Below are 18,998 nucleotides of genomic sequence, written 5' to 3'. Positions count from 1 at the left end.
AGTGTATTCTGTATTTGCACAATGAAGTGTATCCAGAATACAGACTTTTTTTTTTTTTTGGACAATTTAGATATTAGAGAAAAATGAATGACCAAAGGTTTGTGAAGTTTTAGATTATGTGGAATGTGAAAAGAACTAATAATTTTATTTAAATTACCAAATGTTTGGTGTCATAAAATGTGGCTTCTTACTGTCTTTTACTGTTTCACATGGAAACTTCCATATTTCCAGACCAGCAGATAACCTTCATGTACTTAAATGAAGAATATTTTTTCCATAGGTAATAAATGGTCTTGATTGATAGCAAAGTTAACAGGTACTCTGCTTATTTTGAAATAGAACAAATTGCTGATAGAATTGATGGAGTCTTTTTACATTTTGTTATAGCAAAAGTAAATATAAAATCTTGAAAAACAAGAAAAATTAATGCCCTTTTGTCTGTTATGTTTTTGTTTGGTACTTAATCAGGATAGATCACATTTGAATATAACTGTTAACTCTCTAGAATACTCTCTATTTTGACTTTTTTCATTCATTTGACAAATATTTTTTTGAGACCCTGCCATGAGTGCCCAGCATTGCTGTAGCTGCTGTGGGGGTATATTTATGAGCAAAATAGACTAAATTCCCCCCTTCATGGAGATTGCACTAGACTTAGAAAGTCTACGACATAGGTTAGGGCAGAGGGCAGAATAGATGATGACTGGGAAAACTGAGAAGCAGAGATGTCAAGCAACCTACCAGAATTGAAGACACAGAGCTTGAATTTCTCAGCATTGCATGGCTGGTTATCAGCCAAGTTGGGATTAGAACTCCCAAGCATCTTGTTAAACCAAGCTACCTGTCATGGTACTGAAGGAAGGCAAGCTCTACATTAGGAAAAGAGAATATTTGCTCTTTATGTCCTTAGCTTTATCTTTCTGGAAAAAGATAAAAACATTGAAAGATTTGTTATACTTTGATTTACCAATCTTATACTTGTAGGAAAAGACAAAGTGAATCCTGAATAAAGCAGTGATTTTCTTGATTAAAGCTTATGATGTACTGAATGAATGAGGACAGTGGCTTGTGGTTTTAATGCAGTGTTAACAGGCAGAGGCAAAGGGATGAGAGAGGCCAGATCAGGGGGACTTCCACTTCCAATTTGACCAGCGCAGCTTTGCCTTTACAGTTGACCCTTGAACCATGTGGGTTAGGGGTACCGACCCTGCGTGCAGTTGAAAATCCATGACTTCACTCCCTAGAACTTAACCCCTAAAATTAGCCTGCTGTTGACTGGAAGCCTTGCTGATAGCATGAACAGTCCATTAACACACAATTTATATGTTGTATTTATTATACACTGTATTCTTAACAATGAAGTAAGCAGGCCAGGTGCGGTGGCTCACGCCTGTAATCCCTGTACTTTAAGAGGCTGAGGCAGGTGGATCCCCTGAGGTCAGGAGTTCGAGACCAGCCTGGCCAACATGATGAAACCCTGTCTCTACTAAAAATACAAAAAATTAGCTGGCATGGTGGCATGTGCCTGTAATGCCAGCTACTCAGGAGGCTGAGGCAAGAGAATCACTTGAACCCGGGAGGCAGAGGTTGCAGTGAGCTGAGGTTGCACCATTGCACTCCAGCCTGAACAACAAGAGCAAAATACTCTGTCTAGAAACAAACAAAAAAACAAGTAAGCTAGAAAAAAGAAAATGTTATTAAGAAAATCATAAGGAAGAGAAAATATATTTACTATTCATCATTAATATTCATCATTAAATGGAAGTAGTCCTCCTTCTTGTCATCACATTGAATATGCTGAAGAGGAGGGGTTGGTCTTGATGTCTCAGGGATGGCAGAGGGAGAAAAGGTAGAGGAGGTGGAAGGGGAGGCAGGAGAGTCAGGCACACTCAGTGTAACTTCTATTGAAAAAAATTCACATCTAAGTGGACCCATGTAGTTGAAACCCATGTTATTCAAGAGTCAATTGTATTATTATTATTATTATTTTATGTTTTGGAGTTTCTGCAAAGATTTACTTGACAAAAAGGATTTTGATGGCTTAAAAAAACAAACAGCCCAGGTGTGGTGGCTCACGCCTGTAATCCCAGCACTTTGGGAGGCCGAGGCGGGCGGATCACGAGGTCAGGAGATTGAGACCAGCCTGGCTAACACAGTGAAACCCCGTCTCTACTAAAAATACTAAAAATTAGCTGGGTGTGGTGGCAGGCGCCTGTAGTCCCAGTTACTCAGGAGGCTGAGGCAGGAGAATGGCATGAACCCGGGAGGCGGAGTTTGCAGTGAGCCAAGATCACGCCACTGCACTTCAGCCTGGCGACAGAGCGAGACTCTGTCTCAGAAAAACAAACAAACAAAGAAACAATAAAACAATGGCCTCTAGGGCAAACAGCATGGTGTAGTATAGAAAACACTGGCCTGGAAATCAGGCGACCTGGAATCACCATTGAGTTGTAGGATCCCTTCACTTCTCTGGGCCTTGGTTTTGTCAGCGATAAAGGGTGGGGATTAGACTGGATGATCTTTAATATTCAGCTTTAATACTCTGATTGTATGAGTTTTAAGCTTCATATTTGACTAATATGATTTTTGTGGCTGTAATGAAATCCAGAAAAGAGAGCTTATACCAATGTGTTTGTAGATTAGTAGTAGCATGAATACTATTAATGCTTCCCAAAAAAAAATCACTTTTTTACTCACTTTTTTTTTTTTTTGGAATGTCGTTTTTCCTTCTCTACTTACAAAGCCTCACTTTACCCACTTATACTTGACACTTGAATGGCATTGTTCTTGTGCTTTGACTTAGGTTTTCATATTGATTTTTCTCCTGCCTTCCTCTCCCTGTTTCATTGTGATTGTGTGGTTTTTGTTGTTGTTGTTTTGTTTTGTTTTGGGAATTCCAGCTACCTTGAAAGCAGTTGCCTGACTAATGTATGTTATCTTGCCAATCTTACCTTTTGCTTTGCATCTGGCTATTAATACCTTTTGGGTTTTTTTTTTCTTTTAACGTTTTCATTTTTTATTTTCTGTGATTGGTATTTCTTTGTTCAATTCAGGTTAGAATTGCCCCTACTGTCACTACCTGGAGTAACAAAACTCCTACTGCCCTTCCCAGCCATCCACCTGCAGCCTCTCCCTCTGACACACAGGTATATCCTTCTGCTCACCTAAATATACATAGTTATATGTTCTCTACTTACCTTCCTCAAGCTCTTTCACCCCCACTCTCCATCCATCTGCCTGCTCATTGCATTGCATTTTAATGCTTTTAGGATACAAGAAGCAGTTTTTAGCACAATTTATTTATTTCCTTATCCTTCCTCTCCTTCTTTTGCAGTTCTGAATTGAACTACAAAAACACCAACCAAGGTTTTGACAGTGGTTTAAATCTGATTTTACTGAAGACTTTTTTTCTTTTTTCTTCTTTTTCCTTTTTTAGCATTGCAGAAATTGAAGAGAAACAAAAGATCCCTTTATGGCATTTATACTTATATTTATAGAGTGGAGTAGTAGATGGAAATTAGTAGAGATGGAAAATCCTGGTGACATTTCATAAATATTTTTAAGGGCTGTTAGCATCTTTTGCCATTCATTGCAATTATTACTTTGGATCTGTCTGATCTTTAATCATTCAAAATGTGCTGCTCAGAAAATGTGCTGTTCTGAGGAAGATAGAATATGCAAAATGCAGCATTTCTTATGCTATAAAGTCTTTTTTTTAAATAAACATAGAATTCCATTTCAGAGATTATAATTCCATCTGGTGAAGTTCCTGGTTCTACTTGTAATCCGCCTTCTTACCATGTTCTTGTTTCCTAGGGAGAAAATCCTCCACCTGCGGGTTTCATAATGCATGGAAATGTTAATCCAAATGCTGCTGGTCAGCTTCCCACATCTCCAGGTCATATGCACACCCAGGTACCACCTTATCCACAGCCACAGCGTAAGTAGTGTGACCCCAAAGTCCTTTCAGAGCAGTATTTATGATCTAATGTAGTAACTTTACTTTGAAGCCCCAAAGTCATTGTCAAATCAATAAGTAAGAACCATTGTGCATAGGATTCCTGAGTCCCTGCTACAAAGAAACATGTTTTTTTAGGAAGTGGCCTGAATCACTATGCTGGGAAGTAGCTCCTTTGTCACACTGTTCAGAATAGTTGATTCCTGTTCCTCAGCCCTAAGACTTGTTAAAGATAATCAAGTGTCCCATGATTTTGATATAAAGAAACAGGATTTTAGAAATTATTTAATACATATTCTTTTTCTTCAGGCAAGATGACACAAATTATTTTTGGAAAAATGGTTTCAAGGGGCATTTGTTGTTACTGTTTTTCCATTTTATTTATTTATTAAGTAGACTTTGTATTTTTGAGCAGTCTTAGGTTCACAACAAAATTGAGCAGAAAGTACAGAGTGCCCCCACTATTGATGTCCTACGCCACAGTGGTATATTTGTTACAATTGATGAACCTACATCAATGTCTCATTATCACCTAAAGTCCACAGTTTACACTCTCAGTGTTGTACATTCTGTGGATTTTAACAAATGTGTAATGACATGTATCTATTAGTGGCATTTTTAAAAGAAAATAATTATACCTGGAAAGTGAAATATTGCCACTATTTGAAAATTTAAGGGCAAAAAAATAAAAATCTCAAAGGGGAAAATTTAATGAATGTGTTCTGTGCTAAAATGAATGTTATTATTCAACATAAATATGAATTTGATACAAACTTTCACTCAAATGTTTAATGTGAAAGCTGTCTTCAGAGTAGATAGGAAACAGATACACTTTTACTAGATTCACTCAATCGAGGTTCATACCTACCCTTGATCACAAAGAATGTGATGGTATTTATATTTAGATCTCCCTAAGCCAGGCATGGTGGCTCATGCCTGCAATCTCAGCACTTTGGGAGGCTGAAGTTAGAAGGATTGCTTGAGGTGAAGAGTTTGACCCCAGCCTGGGGAACAAAGGAAGATGCCATCTCTACAAAAAAAAAAAAGTAAAAATTAGCTGGGTATGGTGGCACCTATAGCCTGTAGTCCCAGCTACTCAGGAGGCTGAGGCAGGAGAATCGCTTGAGCACAGGAGTTTGAGAGTACAGTGAGCTACGATCACACCATTGCACTCCAGTTTGGGTGACAGAGCAAGACCCTGTCTCAAAGAAAAAGAAAAAAACCCACAACTCCCTAATCTGGGTTTAGGTCTTTGCATTAAAACATGAGTTGGCTGCCTTGCCTGATTGTTTACTAACCATCTTCATACTGTATGTAAAATTTTGTTAGGGATCATAGAGTTGGCCGTTAATCTGGAACTGTGCTCAAACTCAGAATTTCCGTAGCTGGTGATTTAACTGGATGTTGGAGAAGATATTTGATGCATAACAATAGTGTTCACCCTACAGTTCTTATTGGGAGGGAGGTCTGGAGCTGCCACCAAACTCCATGTAACTTTTTCTGTGAAGTGGGGTGCTTTGAATGTGTAATTCCTCCCTGGTTCCATCTGGTGGTCACTGTAGTCTCTTCACAGGATCAGGAAAAGTCTCAGTCTTGCAGTTCTTGGGTCTGATGATTCAAATATTTTCATAACCAGCAGCATTTTGGGGATGGCATTTTTCAAATACTGAATGTATTAAATTCAAGTGTATTTGGGACATTTGAGCCTCAAAAATATAACAGTGTAAATTTTTAATTTGGGATTATAACTTACTTTGATTAAAATCATTTCTATAGACTGAGATAACTTTTTAATTTTCTGCTGCTATCTGAATAAACTTGTAACTAACTGAAATTTCTGTTTCTTCTCCTTGGTGTAGCTTATCAACCAGCCCAGCCGTATCCCTTCGGAACAGGGGGGTCAGCAATGTATCGACCTCAGCAGCATGTTGCTCCTCCTACTTCAAACGCTTACCCTAACACCCCTTACATATCTTCTGCTTCTTCCTATACTGGGCAGTCTCAGCTGTACGCAGCACAGCACCAGGCCTCTTCACCTACCTCCAGCCCTGCTACTTCTTTCCCTCCTCCCCCTTCCTCTGGAGCATCCTTCCAGCATGGCGGACCAGGAGCTCCACCATCATCTTCAGCTTATGCACTGCCTCCTGGAACAACAGGTACACTGCCTGCTGCCAGTGAGCTGCCTGCGTCCCAAAGAACAGGTCTGCGCTTGAAAGGGATTTGGTTTGGCCCCCTCCTTTATTTGTTTATGAACAGATGGGTAGATGGAGGGGTATTATTTCTAACTGTTTGTAAACTGGGTAATGTGAGGTGTTGACTGAGGTTTGGGTTTGTTTTTTGTGTTTTTTGTTTGTTTGGTTTTTCTTTTTGGTGACGGAGTCTCGCTCTGTCACCCAGGCTGTAGTACAGTGGTGCAATCTCGGCTCACTGCAACCTCTGCCTTCTGGGTTCAAGCGGTTCTCCTGCCTCAGCCTCCTGAGTAGCTGGGATAACAGACGTGCACTACCACACCTGGCTAATTTTTGTATTTTCAATAGAGACAGAGTTTCATCATGTTGGCCAGGCTGGTCTCGAACTCCTGACCTCAAGTGATCCACCCGCTTCGGCCTCCCAAAGTGCTGGGATTACAAGTGTGAGCCACTGAGCCTGGCCTTGATTGAGTTTTTGTTGTTTTTTGTTTGTTTGTTTTTTTAAGACCCAGTCTCATTCTGTTGCCTAGGCTGGAGTGCAGTGGTGTGATCTCGGCTCACTGCAACCTCCACCTCCTGGGTTCAAGTGATTCTCCTGCCTCAGCCTCCCGAGTAGCTGGGACTACAGGCACAAGCCACCATGCCCAGCTAATTTTTGTATTTTTAGTAGAGATGAGTTTCACCATATTGGCCAGGCTGGTCTCAGAACTACTGACCTCAGGTAATAGCCCACCTCAGCCTCCCAAAGTGCTGGGATTACAGCTGTGAGCCACCACATCCGGTCAGATATTACTACTTTTAAAGTCTTATGGAAAGATAGTTGATCCCAGAATTATACACACATCTTCCTCCTTTGATGTACAGTCATATGCTGCCTAATAAAGTTTCAGTCAGTGACAGACCACATATATAATGATGGTGCCATAAGATTATAATGGAGCTGAACATTTTCTATAGCCTAGTGATGTCTTAGCTGATACACTGTTGTAGCGCAACATGTATTACTCATGTCTTTATAGTGATGCTGGGGTGCCAGGCGCGGTGGCTCACGCTTGTAATCCCAGCACTTTGGGAGGCTGAGGCGGGCGGATCACGAGGTCAGGAGATCGAGACCACGGTGAAACCCCGTCTCTACTAAAAATACAAAAAATTAGCCGGGCAAGGTGGCGGGCGCCTGTAGTCCCAGCTACTCGGAGAGGCTGAGGCAGGAGAATGGCATGAACCCGGGAGGCGGAGCTTGCAGTGAGCCGAGATCGCGCCACTGCACTCCAGCCTGGGCGACAGAGCGAGACTCCGTCTCAAAAAAAAAAAAAAAAAAAAAAAAAAAATAGTGATGCTGGGATAAACAAACCTGTGCTGCCTGCCACTCAGAAGAGTATAATACATACAATTATGTACAGTATATAATATTTGATAATGATAATAAACAACTATTACAGGTTATGTATTTACTATACTTTCTATCATTATTTTAGAATGTATTTCTACTAGGTTTTTTTGGGGTTTTTTTTTTGTTTATTTGTTTGTTTTAAGTTAACTGCTAAACAGCCTCAGGCAGGTCCTTTAGGAATTATTCCAGAAGAAGACATTGTTATCATAGAATATGACCACTGTGTTTCAATGCCCCTGAAGACTTTCCAGTGAGACAAGATGTGGAGGTGGAAGACAGTGATATTGAGGATCCTGACCCTGTGTAGGCCTAGGATAATGCATGTTTTTGTGTCTTAGTTTTTAAGAAAAATTTCAAAAGTAAAAAAAATATATATATATATATATATATATTTTTTTTTTTTTTTTTTTTGAGATGGAGTCTCATTCTGTCACCCAGGCTGGAGTGCAATGGCACGATCTCAGCTCACTGCAACCTCCGTCTCCCGGGTTCAAGCGATTCTCCTGTCTCAGCCTCCCGAGTAGGTGGGATTACAGGTGTGCACCACCAAGCCCAGCTAATTTTTGTATTTTTGGTAGAGATGGCTTTCACCATGTTGGCCAGGCTGGTTTCAAACTCCTGACCTCAAGCGACCCTCCTGCCTCAGCCTCCCAAAGTGCTGGGATTATAGGCATGAGCCACTGCATCTGGCCATAAATAAATTTTAAAAATAGAAAAAGCTTATTTTTGTACAGCTATACAATATTTGTGTTTTAAGCTAAGTGTTATTACAAAAGAGTCAAAAAGTTAAAATGTTTAAAAGTTTATAAAGTGAAAAAGTTACAGCAAGCTAAGGTTAACAAAATAATTTTAAATAAATTTAGCGTAGCCTAAATGTAGTGTTTATAAAATCGACAGTAGTGTATAGTAATGTCCTAGGCCTTTACCTTCACTCACAACTCACCCAGAGCATCTTCCAGTCCTCTAAGGTTCATTTGTGGTGAGTGCCCTATTCAGGTATACCATGTTTTAAATCTTTTATACCATATTTTTACTGTACCTTTTCTATGTTTAGAACACAAATACCGTGGTATTACAGTTGCCTACACTATTGTGTTCAGTACAGTAACATGATGTACAGGTTTCTACCCTAGGAGTAATAGGCTGTATTATACAGCCTAGGTGTGTGGTGGGCTATACCATCTGGGTTTGTGTAAGTGCACTCTGTGATGTTCACACAACGATGAAATCATTTAATGATGTATTTCTCAGAACGCATACCCATTATTAAGTGACACATGACTGTATAATATTAAAGTTCAGAGTACCAAAACTTACACACATACACACTGTATGCATCATCCTTAACTACACAAATAAGATTCCAGTAATACACTACAGATACATCAATAGTTTGATATTTTAGAGAGGAATGCTAATTCATTTGTAGAGTTCCAAAAATTACCTTTTAAAACCTGGGTGACTGAAGATAGTATCTTTTCTCAGTAGTTGAGTAAGAATCAGAATTCTTGAGTGAAAGAGGTAGCGTGGGTTGGAGTAAGTCCCCACTTAAAAAGTGGTACAGGGAAGTAGGGAAGGGAATTAACATTTATTGAGCTCATATTGGACATGTTCTAGCACTTGTTATATGTTTTCTTATTTAAGTCTTACAACCTTGAGAAGTAGTAATAATTATTTCTTTAAAAATTACAGATGAGAAAACTGAGTTTCTTAGGAGTTATGTTTCAGTATTGCACAGTGATAGTCTCCAAGTTGAGATATAAACAAGGTCCCTATCTTCAAAGCCCATGTTCACTCTTCTATACCAGGTAGTTTAGTCCTGGTGTAAATGATAGAAAACTATCATCATTGCAATTTCAAAAATCATCCAGCAACACTGTTTGAGGCATTTGTTACTTTATAATCTAAATTAAATGTTTGCATAGATATTCTTTTTCTCCTTAAGCAGAAGTGCCTGTGGCCTTGAGATTAGTCTTTGTTTATATACAAAGTAACAGAATGTTTTAACCTGGCTGAGAAACAGAGTGACTAATAGGAAGAGGAAGCCAGACAACACTTTTCAGTGTTCAGCATGCAGTATGCCTGTCTGCTTTGTTACCTCTTGCACGTTAGTAGTGTGCTATATTTTAATCTGCTGACAACTTTATCTTACTTTCTTTTTGGATTTCCCAAAAGTTTTGCTGAGGTTATATAAATAATTATAAATGAGGCCAGGCACGGTAGCTCACACTTGTAATCCTGCCACTTTGGGAGGCCGAGGCAGGTGGATCACCTGAGGTCAGGAGTTGAGACCAGCCTGGCCAATGTGGCGAAACCCTGTCTCTACTAAAAATACAAAAATTAGGCCGGGCGCGGTGGCTCATGCCTGTAATCCCAGCACTTTGGGAGGCCAAGGCGGGCGGATCACCTGAGGTCAGGAGTTCAAGACCAGCCTGGCCAACATGGCGAAACCCCATCTCTACGAAAAACACAAAAAAGCCAGGCATGGTGGTGCATGCCTGTAATCCCAGCTACTCGGGAAGCTGAGGCAGGAGAACCGCTTGAACCCAGGAGGTGGAGATTGAAGTGAGCTGAGATCGCGCCACTGCACTCCAGCCTGGGCAACAAGAGCGTAACTCCGTCTCAAAAAAGAAAAAAAAATACAAAAATTAGCCGGACATGGTGGCAGGGGCCTACAATCCCAGCTACTCAGGAGGCTGAGGCAGGAGAATCGCTTGAACCCCGGAGCAGAGGTTGCAGTGAGCTGAGATCGTGACACTGCAACCCAGCCTGGGCGAAAGAACAAAACTCCATCTCAAAAAATAATAATTATAAGCAAAAATTTTGTCGTTCCAATATGTCTTAGATAATGATTTTGTTTAGGATTTAGAAAGTCCAGCTGTTCAATAGTTAATTTCTGACAGATACCAGAGACTTTCAAGCCTTCTGTTAGTGAACCCCAAAATTATGTGCTCAGGGCTCAGAGAAACTAATGTTGCAATCTGCAAGACATTCATTCGGTAAATTCTCAATGGATACCTGTTTAGACTACAATCAGAATTATCCCAGACAGAGATAATGGAGGCAGAAAAGACCATACATTTCTAGTGAAGAGCAAATTGCTCTGTTATAAATTGAACATATAATTTGTATTTAGGCCAAATTTTGGAGAGCCTTAAGTGCCAGGGCAAGGAGTTTTACTTCATATAATACAATAAGAAAGAAGTTTCTCATGAAGGATTTTGAACTGCTGAGTGGTGCAGTCAAAGTGGTACTCGAGGGAGATTAATCTGGATGTGGCCTTGCAAGATAGATTGTTTGCAGCACAGCAGAATTAGAGGTAAGAAAACAGGCTCTTTCCTATATCTAGGTAGGAGATGGTAACAGCCTGAGTTGGGATAGTGCATTGCCGTTTCTGTGATGGCAGCACAGGACAGCAGGGAGTTTTCCCTGTTTTACTATGTAGGATAACTGCCTGTCACTTTTGTTTCTGTTTCTAGGAGGGAGAGCATTTTCAAATAAGAAGACTAATTTAATTTATGTATATAATCTTGTACTTCTTCACAAAGAAGAGTCTTGAAGGGGAATAGTACTGTATATTCTCATGAAACAGTGTTCTGAAATTTAAAAAAATTTTCATGAACATTCCTTAGGCAAATTATAGCACCTGGTTTTAACTATTCAAGTAAAGGAAAGCATGATATCCTTCCTTACTTTTCTTTGGATAATTCTATCTTGTGGCATTAGAAAATGACTTCAAGGATTCATGTCTTTCTAAATTTTCATTTTTAATTTTGTGATACTCATTTTAAACCTGCAACATGCTAGGCTTATAGGGAAAGGAAACATATATGGTTGACAAAGATGCGCTATTCTCTCTATTTCAAATTAATGTTCTAGCCAAAAGTCTCTATGCTTTTGGCACTAACATTTTCCCTGAGTCCACTGGAAAGTATCTTAACCAGTGCATAGATTCTACCATTATGCTCCTATAAGAGTACCTAAGAAGGTTTCCAGTGAGAAGTGGGATTGGGTAAGGATGCTGTGCAACTCCACCCATGCATGTGAGACCAGCAGTTCCCTCTTTCTTCCCCCAAAGATTCTCTGGAAGATAAATCTGTACACTAAGGTGGATAAGACTCCATAGTATTCAGTGACATGCTATATTTATTTTTTAAATGAATGTTTCTTGGGGCGGGCACAGTGGAGTGCATGAGCCCTGGAGTTCGAGACCAGCCTGGGCAACATGGTAAGAGCCCATCTCTATAAAAAATACAAAAAATTAGCCAGGCGTGGAAGCACGTGCCTGTATTCCCAGCTACTTGGGAGGCTGAGATGGGAGAATCGCTTGAACCCAGGAGACAGAGGTTGTGAGCTGTGATCGCACCTAGGCGGCAGTGAGACCCTGTCCAAAACAACAAAAAAACTTCCTTGGTTTTTATTAATTTTTCACTGTAGGAAGTTTTTAAAAGACTCAAAGTCATATAAAAACTAAAATAAAAATTACCTATAATTCTACTGCCCAAATATAACTACCATTAATTTAGGTTTATTCCCTTCATACATATACATACATACATACATACATACATAAAAGCTTGCATTAAAGTTTTTATTCTGGTGAAATATATATATATATGATAAAACTTATTTTAACCATGTTTAAAGATACAGCTCTGGGGCATTAAGTACATTTATATTGTTTTGCAACCAGCAAAACTTTAAAAAAATTTTGGGGGTACATAGTGGGTGTGTATGTTTTTGAGGTACATGAGATATTTTGATACAGGTATACAATGCATAATGATCACATCAGGGTAAGTGATAATTGGAGTATCCATCACCTCAAGCGTTTGTCATTCTTTGTGTTGTAAACAGTCCATATACTCTTTTAGTTACTTTTAAATGTACAATAATTATTGTTGACTGTAGTCACCCTATGGTGATGTCAACTAGATCTTATTCAGTTCTATCCAACTATATTTTTGTACCCATTAGCCATCCCTGCAGAACTTTTTTGTCATCTCATACTGAAACATTGTACCCACTAAATAATAGCTTCTGTTCCCCACAGCTTCTGGTAACTACTGTTCTACTTTCTGTCTCTATGTATTTGACTATTCTAGGTACCTTATGTAAGTAGAATCATGCAACATTTGTCCTTTTGTGTCTGGCTTTTTTGAATGTCATAATGTCTTCCAGGTTCATCTATGTTGTAGCATGTATCAGAATTTTTTTTAAGGCTGAGTAATACTCCATTGTATGTATATACCACATTTGTTATTTGTTATTCATCTGCCGATAAGACACTTTGTCTATTGTGAATAATGCTGCTGTGAACAGGGATGTGCAAATATCTGTTTGAGTCATTGCTGTTAATTTTTTTTTTTTTTTTTTTTCGAGATGGAGTCTCACTCTGTCGCCCAGGCTGGAGTGCAGTGGTGCGATCTTGGCTCACTGCAACCTCCGCCTCCTGGGTTCAAGCAATTCTCCTGCCTCAGCCTCCCAAGTAGCTGGGACTACAGGCATGTGCCACCACGCCCAGCTAATTTTTATATTTTTAGTAGAGATGGGGTTTTGCCATATTGGCCAGGCTGGTCTCGAACTCCTGACCTCATGATCCACCCACCTTGGCCTCCCAGAGTGCTGGGATTACAGGTGTGAGCCACTGTGCCCAGCCAATTTTTTGGTGTATATACCTAGAGGTGGAATTGCTGGATCAAACAGTAATTCTACATTTAGTTTTTTGAGGAACCACCACACTGTTTTTCACAGCAGCTGCACCATTTTACCTTCCCGCCAGGAATGCACGAGGGTTTCAATTTCTCCACATCCATGCCAATACTTGTGTTTTCTGTTTTTCAGTAGCCATCCTAATGGGTTTGAAGTAGTAATTCATTGTGTGCATGCATTTTTAAAGAATTAGGATCGTAACACAAACACACACATACACATAATTTTACATCTTACTTTTTCCTTTTTTTTTGTTCCACTCCGTCACTCAGGCTGGAGTGCAGTGGCTCCATCTCGACTCACTGCAACCTCTATTTCCTGGGTTCAAGCAATTCTCATGCCTCAGTATCCCAAGTAGCTGGAACTACAGGTGTGTGCCACCACATCCAGCTAATTTTTGTATTTTAGTAGAGACGAGGTTTCACCATGTTGGTCAGGCTGGTCTCGAACTCCTGACCTCAGGCGATCCACCCACCTCAGCCTCCCAAATACTGGGATTACAGGTGTAAGCCACCATGCCTGAGCTTACTTTTTTCTTAATATTACACCGTGAACCATTTTTCCATGCCCTTAAAGTCATGTCATGTTTTAAAAAGAGTAAAAGATTCATCCCCACTTCATAGTTTTTTGAAAGAGTTAAAAAAGGATAGGGAGGATTATCTCCTCTTCAGTTTTCTGAGACATTTCTGTTCAAGGTTAAAATGTACTGTGTTGATATTTTTTTTAAGTGTTGACCAAGAGTATCATTTTTCACATCCATAATGAATCTCCATGGTACTGTCTTCTGTAGATATTTATGTTCTTCATGTAGCTTGTTTTATGTCCTGTTGCTATTAAAGGATGTCTCTATAAAGTAGAGATCAGTTAAACTGTTTGTAAAAAGTCATGTTTAGGCCAGGAGTTGTGGCTCATACCTGTAATCCCAGCACTTTGGGACGTCAAAGTGGGTACATCGCTTGAAGTTAGGAGTTTGAGACCAGCCTGGCCAACATGATGAAACCCCCATCTCTACTAAATATACAAAACTTAGCCAGGCATGGTGGTGAGCACCTGTAATCCCAGCTACTCAGGAGGCTAAGGCAGGAAAATTGCTTGAACCCAGGAGGCAGAGGTTGCCGTGAGCCGAGATTGTGCCATTGCACTCCAGCCTGGGTGACAGAGCAAGACTCCCTCTCAAAAATAAATAAATAAATAAAATCAATAAATAAATAAAATCCTTGAGTAGGAGAAGTTTTTTTTAAAGAAGTCACTAAATCTAAATCTATAAAAGCAAAAAGGATTGAAAGGGGTTAGAATTATAATTGAGACAAAACTGTACGTTAAATTAATAAAAGGACTGTTGGGGTTTTGCTAAAACACATGGCTTAATACATTGCATGGTTTGAGGTTAGGAGGAGTTAGGCATATGTTTTGGGAGAGGGGTACTTAATTATAAAATATTGCCTTCTATTCAGCAGACCTTCCCCACCCTCCTTTAACTTATTCAGGCTAGCCAACTGACTGTTCCTCCTGAGAGGCTTGTTGGTTCTGATTCTATTCGGTTTTACCCCTAATTTGGAATTTGATTTTGTTATGATTTGGTGTCATTTTACCAAGGGGACATAAGAAAATAGTTCCACAGACTTTTTTGTGCTGCTAATAGTTGGTGAAGTCTGGATACCCTCCCAAGCTTTAACACCCACAGCTTAAAAGCAGTCCTCATCTTCTGTACCTTCTTCTCATGAGGAAGGGGAAGAGGGCATGTTGTTTTGACCTGACTAAAGGGTCAAGCCCAGTGTATTTCCAATACTTCCAGGTTTGTATTATATTACCTCTCTCAGCCAGAAGCTGAAGCCTGGTGCTAGAGAGTGCATTAGTAGTTGGGAATCAGGTCAGTCCTCTATTGGAATGCACACACAGTGACTCACCAGGCATTTATGAACTATAGTGTTATGAAGTCATATCTCACATGGAGAGCTAGGTTGTAAAGTCATCATTTAAGATAAAAATAGAAAATCACTTACAGTCAATTATCCTTGATCCTTTTTACAGTTAAACCCCAGATGAAAAAGTTGGCTTGCATTTATATCTTGTATGAAAAACATCTGTCAGTAAACATTAGAATTGCACTCTACACAATGAGATTTCAAACTGTGGGATTACCTCTCCTGCCTCACAGTTTCCCTGGGACATGTGCTTCTTCAGCAGAGTTCAAACTAAATTGAACTCACTATATTTTTTCTTTCTTTTACTGCCTATTTAATTGCAGAATGAAATCACAATTTTAATTTCTCCTTTCCTCCCTCCCTCATCAATTAATGATAGCTGAATCCACGTAAGTTATATGTCTCACATACTGACATTGCATACCCTTGATTTGAGGCTAGGCCTGGCCTGACCCTAAGTATTTGACAATTGGGATTGCTATGTTGTCAGCCTGTTTTTCTCTTGTCTACTGCTAGAAACTTTGGTTTCCTATAAGAAGTAGTGATTTCTGGGAGACTTGTGCTCAGTCTGCAAATCTGTGTATTCTTGTTTTTTTTTTTTATAATTATACTTTAAGTTTTGGGTTACATGCAGTTTTGTTACATAGGTATACATGTGCCATGGTGGTTTGCTGCATCCATCAACCCGTCACCTACATTAGGTATTTATCCTAATGTTATCCCTCCCCTAGCCCCCCACAGGCCCCGGTGTATGATGTTCCCCTCCCTGTATCCATGTGTTCTCATTCTTCAACTCCCACTTATGAGTGAGAACATGCAGTGTTTGGTTTTCTGTCTTGTGATAGTTTGCTGAGAATGATGGTTTCCAGCTTCATCCATGTCCCTGCAAAGTACATGAACTCATCCTTTTTTATGGCTGCATAGTATTCCATGGTGTATATGTGCCACATTTTCTTAAACCAGTCTATCATTGATGGACATTTGGGTTGGTTCCAAGTCTTTGCTATTGTGAATAGTGCCACAATAAACACACGTGTGCATGTGTCTTTATCGTAGAATGATATATAATCTTTGGGGTATATACCCAGTAATGGGATTGCTAGATCAAATGGTATTCCTAGTTCTAGATCCTTGAGGAATCGCCACACTGTCTTCCACAATGGTTGAGCTAATTTACACTCCCACCAACAATGTAAAAGCATTCATATTTTTCCACACCCTCTCCAGCATCTGTTGTTTCCTGACTTTTTAATGATTGCCATTGTAACTGGCGTGAGATAGTATCTCATTGTGGTTTTGATTTGCATTTCTCCAGTGACCAGTGATGATGAGCATTTTTTCATATGTCTGTTGGCTGCATAAATGTCTTCTTTTGAGAAGTGTCTGTTCATATCCTTTGCCCATTTTTTGATGGGGTTGTTTGCTTTTTTCTTGTAAATATGTTTAAGTTCTTTGTAGATTCTGGATATTAGTCCTTGGTCAGATGGATAGATTGCAAAAATTTTCTCCCATTCTGTAGGTTGCCTTTTCACTCTGATGATAGTTTCTTTTGCTGTGCAGAAGCTCTTTAGTTTAATTAGATTCCATTTGTCAATTTTGGCTTTTGTTGCCATTGCTTTTGCTGTTTTAGACATGAAGTCTTTGCCCATGCCTATGTCCTGAGTGGTATTGCCCAGGTTTTCTTCTAGGATTTTTATGGTCCTAGGTCTTACATTTAAGTCTTTGATCCACCTTGAGTTAATTTTTATATAGGGTGTAAGGAAGGGGTCCAGTTTCAGTTTTCTGCCTATGGCTGGCCAGTTTTCCCCAACACCATTTATTAAATAGGGAATCTTTTCCCCATTACTTGTGTGTGTCAGGTTTGTTAAATATCAAATGCTGGTAGATGTGTAGTGTTATTTCTGAGGCCTCCATTCTGTTCCATTTGTCTGTATGTCTGTTTTGGTACCAGTACCTTGCTGTTTTGGTTACTGTAGCCTTGTAGTAATGTTTGAAATCAGGTAGTGTGATGCCTCCAGCTTTGTTCTTCTTGCCCAGGATTGTCTTGGCTATGTGGCTCTTTTTTGGTTCCATACGAAGTTTAAAGTAGTTTTTTCCAATTCTGTAAGAAAGTCAGTGGTAGCTTGATGGGGATAGCATTGAATCTATAAATTACTTTGGGCAGTAAGGCCATTTTCACAATATTGATTCTTCCTATCCATGAGTGTGGAATGTTTTTCCATTTATGTCCTCTCTTATTTCCTTGAGCAGTGGTTTGTAGTTCTCCTTAAAGAAGTTCTTCACATCGCTTGTAAGTTGTATTCCTAGGTATTTTATTCTCTTAGTAGCAATTGTGAATGGGAGTTCACTCATAAATCTGTATATTCTTACAGAAAGGACCATATGAGGTGGTTACATTATTTGCTGGGCCTATTCTCATTTATATGCACAGCGTGACCCCAGAAATTACAGTTTCTGCAGAGTACAGACCACTGGGGCCTCCTACATCCAGCAGTGAAAAATGATACCACTGTGCTAGGTTAGGCACGTTTATCCTTATCAAATGCAGGTTGAAGTCTGTAGGACGTGTAGAAATCACCCCATTTCTCCACTTCCCTGCTACTTCAAGAGGGTGTTGGACCAGCGGCATTCGTATCATCAGGGAGATGGCTGCAAAGACAGTATCTAAGGTTCTATCTATACCTAATGAATAAGAATCTGCGATTTAACAAGATCCCTAGCTGATTTGGATTCACAGCTTTGAACAATACCAAAATAGACACATTAGGTGAATATGCTAGGAAGTGCTATCCCCTCAGTGATATTTCTGAGCTTCATTAGTTAAATAGTAGAAAAACAATCCATGCAAACAATTAGGGAAACATTGTTATTTTAAATATGAAGGGATAAAATTTTCTCTTAAAAAAGATAGAACAGTAAGAAAAAAGTGATGTTTAAGAGTTAATTGGATCTAACAACTTTAATAAATTCCCTCTGTCAAAAAACTACTTACTTTCTTAATTAGAAGATATTTCACATGACTTGGTTAAAAAGTAAGTTTTGTTCTCTTAATAAATTAATTTACACTTTCTGGGGATTAATGAAGGGAGAAGAAACAATTATAAAATGAGTAAAGTTTAGAATGTCTTCAGTAAACACTGTTAAGTAATTTTTACATTTTGTCTACAGAAAACCAGTCTATCCAAGACCAGGCACCTATGTTGGAAGGTGAATTGGTTGTAAAATATACCTTTGGAAATCTTTGAATAATTGAATACAATTAATGAATGGACATTAACAATAATGCATGTGAACTTCAAAGATGATGATATCCCACATCTGATCAGGATCATATTTTTTCTTTGACTTCCTAATTGAATCAAATTTTACAACTGATTGAATTTACGTGATTACACAAGTAGCTTGGTTATAAAGGCTGTCTGTTTTATATAGACATAAAGAAAACAACTATGCCAAGACTGTCTTGAGCTATGGGTAAGACTAGAAAGTGATTGCAGAGATTTGAATGATTAATCTATGTAGAACCAGAAGTTTAAGAATTTGTTAATCAGAAAGCAGCATATGAGTTAATATTGTGTGGTTAACTCTTGACTGTTTTGAGCCATATCTGATTTTCTGTCTCCTAGTAAACTTCTAAGAAATGAATTCTGTTTTTATTTTTTTATTTTTATTTTTTACTTTTTTGAGACAGAGTCTCGCTCTGTCGCCCAGGCTGAAGTACAGTGACACAATCTTGGTTCACTGCAACCTCCACCTCCCAAGTTCAAGCAATTCTCCTGCCTCAGCTCCTGGGTAGCTGAGACTACAGGTGTGCACCACCACAC

At 39.2% G+C, this 18,998-nt stretch overlaps 1 protein-coding gene across 11 annotated transcripts in view; it reads left to right on the top strand.

Annotated features, from left to right (window-relative positions):
- SEC31A (SEC31 homolog A, COPII coat complex component) overlaps positions 1-18,998 on the top strand; it is a 76,113-nt gene that overhangs the window by 45,484 nt on the left and 11,631 nt on the right. For 4 of the 11 annotated variants that reach the window (XM_012499450.1, XM_003265820.3, XM_003265819.4 and 1 more), the window contains 2 exons: positions 3,817-3,940; positions 5,818-6,114. In XM_012499450.1, coding sequence (XP_012354904.1) covers positions 3,817-3,940; positions 5,818-6,114 — 421 coding nt within the window. Of the gene's footprint in view, positions 1-3,816; positions 3,941-5,817; positions 6,160-18,342; positions 18,382-18,998 lie in introns of all 11 variants that reach the window. The other 7 variants (XM_030819072.1, XM_030819073.1, XM_030819071.1 and 4 more) reach the window with 3 other exon arrangements.

Source organism: Nomascus leucogenys, chromosome 9 (assembly GCF_006542625.1).
Source record: "Nomascus leucogenys isolate Asia chromosome 9, Asia_NLE_v1, whole genome shotgun sequence".
Lineage (NCBI taxonomy): Eukaryota > Metazoa > Chordata > Mammalia > Primates > Hylobatidae > Nomascus > Nomascus leucogenys.
The sequence above is the reverse complement of the archived record's forward strand: the minus strand, read 5'-3'. Positions and strand labels throughout refer to the sequence as shown.